The sequence below is a fragment of the Montipora foliosa genome, chromosome 2 (genome assembly GCF_036669935.1).
Source record: "Montipora foliosa isolate CH-2021 chromosome 2, ASM3666993v2, whole genome shotgun sequence".
NCBI lineage: Eukaryota > Metazoa > Cnidaria > Anthozoa > Scleractinia > Acroporidae > Montipora > Montipora foliosa.
Genome location: NC_090870.1, coordinates 50309522 through 50312021, shown reverse-complemented (window position 1 = coordinate 50312021; position 2500 = coordinate 50309522). Strand labels below are relative to the sequence as shown.

The window sequence follows — 2500 nt, the reverse complement described above, 5'->3', positions numbered from 1 at the left end:
CACATTTCAACCCACATATGCAAATTTTTAAGCTCGAAAATTACACAACATGATATTAAAATTCACAATGGCTGGAAATATCACAAAAACCTTTTCCAGCGAAAACATTATTGAAACAAACAACATATCTGCTATTAGAGGCAAAAAAACCCTTCCCATTTCACTTGTGTGCGTGCAAGCAAAACACACAATCCGTGTCACATAGCATATGCAATTAAATAAATTTCTGACGCTTCACATCAAACCCTTTTCGAACGAACCTTGACCCTAAATAATGAAGCACAAAGGAGACAACAAGCTTTCATTTAAATAATTCTTCACCGTCACATTTCCATTTTTTTTACCTTTGCAGAGTTGAGTACAAAATAAATGTCAATTGCCAGACAACTTAGATGCGACTTCAGTAAACACTGTAATGCATTCAAGGCGTTCGATTCCTTCAATGTTTGTTAAATCCATAAAAAAAAATTGCCATTTGATTTCGGTGTTGTATATAATACCAAGTTAGTAAAATAGTAGAAACAAAGCTCACTTGATATCCAACGGCGAAAAATTAAATTGCTGTCGAAGACCATTCAGTCGTCGCTTTAAAGATTCCAGGTATTTATTTTTCAAAGCCTGTCTTGTTCATCCAATTGACGTTCCATTCTTGAGCTTCATGAAGGTATATTTTGTTTAAAGATTCACTAAAACGTCATTCGCGTTACAATGACTTTTGACGCCATTGTAGGTTAATTAAATGTTCTGCTGTGTGCACCAGAGAAATCTACGCATTACCCCAGCTCCCTCAAACCTAACAAAATATGCAAAGAAGACTCTATGCACAAAGACACCACTAAGCAGGAGAGTGACAGGCAAGACTTTTCATGACACGGAAAAAAATAAAACAGAGAAATGAAACGCAGATTCCGACTGGGTTTGGCAACCCAGTAATCAACACGTAGCCAATTACAGGTTGGTTTTTCAGGAAAGAAGAAAACCGGAGTAACCTGAAATAATCCTCTTGAAGCAGGGTAGAGAACCAACAAACTTAACCATGACGCCGAGACTCGGAATCGAACCAAGGCATATTCGCGGGAGGCAAGTGCTCTCACAACTGCGCCGTACCTGTTCATTCATTCATCTATTTTACTTGTAAATACTCATTTCTTAAAGTATTGGGAGCTGTTAATTGATTTTGATAGTGTCCCCAGCCAATGAAGGTTTTTTAGGTGCCGTTTAACAAAAGCCGGAGCAGGAGGGTTATCAGGTTTTAAAGCATGAGGTGCAGCCGAGTGGTTTTAGACCCGATAAAACGCGACCTATGAGTCTATTCAACAGCTGCAAATCACTCAACAAGAAACATGTTCATCTGGAGTCCGATGAAAGGTTCAAATTGTTAGAGGAGGACATTATCATACAAGAAAAACAAGCTATGCCTTATTGGTATGTTTTATGTAAAGAACTCTTGCAATCCGTCTGGGACCTACTTGCGCGATACTTTTGATGCTTCTGTTGAATTGCTTTGTCACGATTCCGGGAAATTATCGCGCCGATGACAAATGACTTTTCGTGTTAAGTTAAAACTTCCATTTTCGTCCTCGTTTGCTCCAGTCATTGACTTTTCGTGGTAACTCAGTCTTCTGCGTTTGCCGTTTTTATAGTAAAACGCATCATAATCCGTCGAGACGGATTTAAACATTTTCCCTTTGTCCGTTCAGTTAGTACATATGTGAGACGAATAACCCGACTGGGACCTACTTAGGCGAACACTTGATACTTCTGTTGTCGTTGAAAGCTTCCGTCCTTGCTCGCTTTATGCCTTAGACATACACATAGTTTAATATTATGATAGTACTAGCAGTTATAGTAATTATAGTTTGTTTATTCCTTACTAGCTTTCATCTTTGATTGACCATTTGTACCAACTACTCAGTATCATGCGTGTTTCGTATGCTCACGATATGGTAAACACTCAATTAGGTTTCTCTGACCCTTACATGGTCAAAACTTAATAAAAGGTAAAGAGACACGCTTAGCTTATCTGACTTCACAAAGAAAATTAGAAACTAAACCTTGCTGACACTTTAAACAACAGCAGTAACTATTGTAGTCTCAATCTCTACTTTTAACTTGAACCCTTGATAATGTGAAGACTGCGTATCAACTCTTGTTACCCACCATGTTAATTAAAACTTTAGAGTGGATGAGGAGAAACTCTTGAAGAAAAGAAGTGACAGCAAAGCATACTACGACAGGCATAATGCGCGTAAGAACGATTGCGGGTTGGGATACAGGGAACGCAAACGTTTATCGATGAAAATCGAAGCATCGAAATTATTTAAACTGAATTGTGCAGTTATTAAAGATCTACTCGATCTCAGCGCGGCTGAAGCTAAAGTTGGGCTAATTTATCATCTACAATAGCTCTTACCTTGTTGGTTAACATTTTAGTCAAATAGTAGGCCAAACGTTTGATAGCCAATATTGTAACAATCGTCAGAGGAGGAGGGATGGCGAA

At 38.4% G+C, this 2500-nt stretch overlaps 1 protein-coding gene across 1 annotated transcript in view; it reads right to left on the bottom strand.

The window, feature by feature from the left end:
- Positions 1-2500, bottom strand: part of LOC137990913 (uncharacterized) — a 13394-nt gene that overhangs the window by 10862 nt on the left and 32 nt on the right. The window contains exon 1 of the mRNA XM_068836026.1: positions 2414-2500. This exon is cut by the window's right edge and continues 32 nt beyond it. Within this exon, the coding sequence (XP_068692127.1) occupies positions 2414-2428 (15 nt within the window). The 5' untranslated portion in view covers positions 2429-2500. The remainder of the gene's footprint in view (positions 1-2413) is intronic.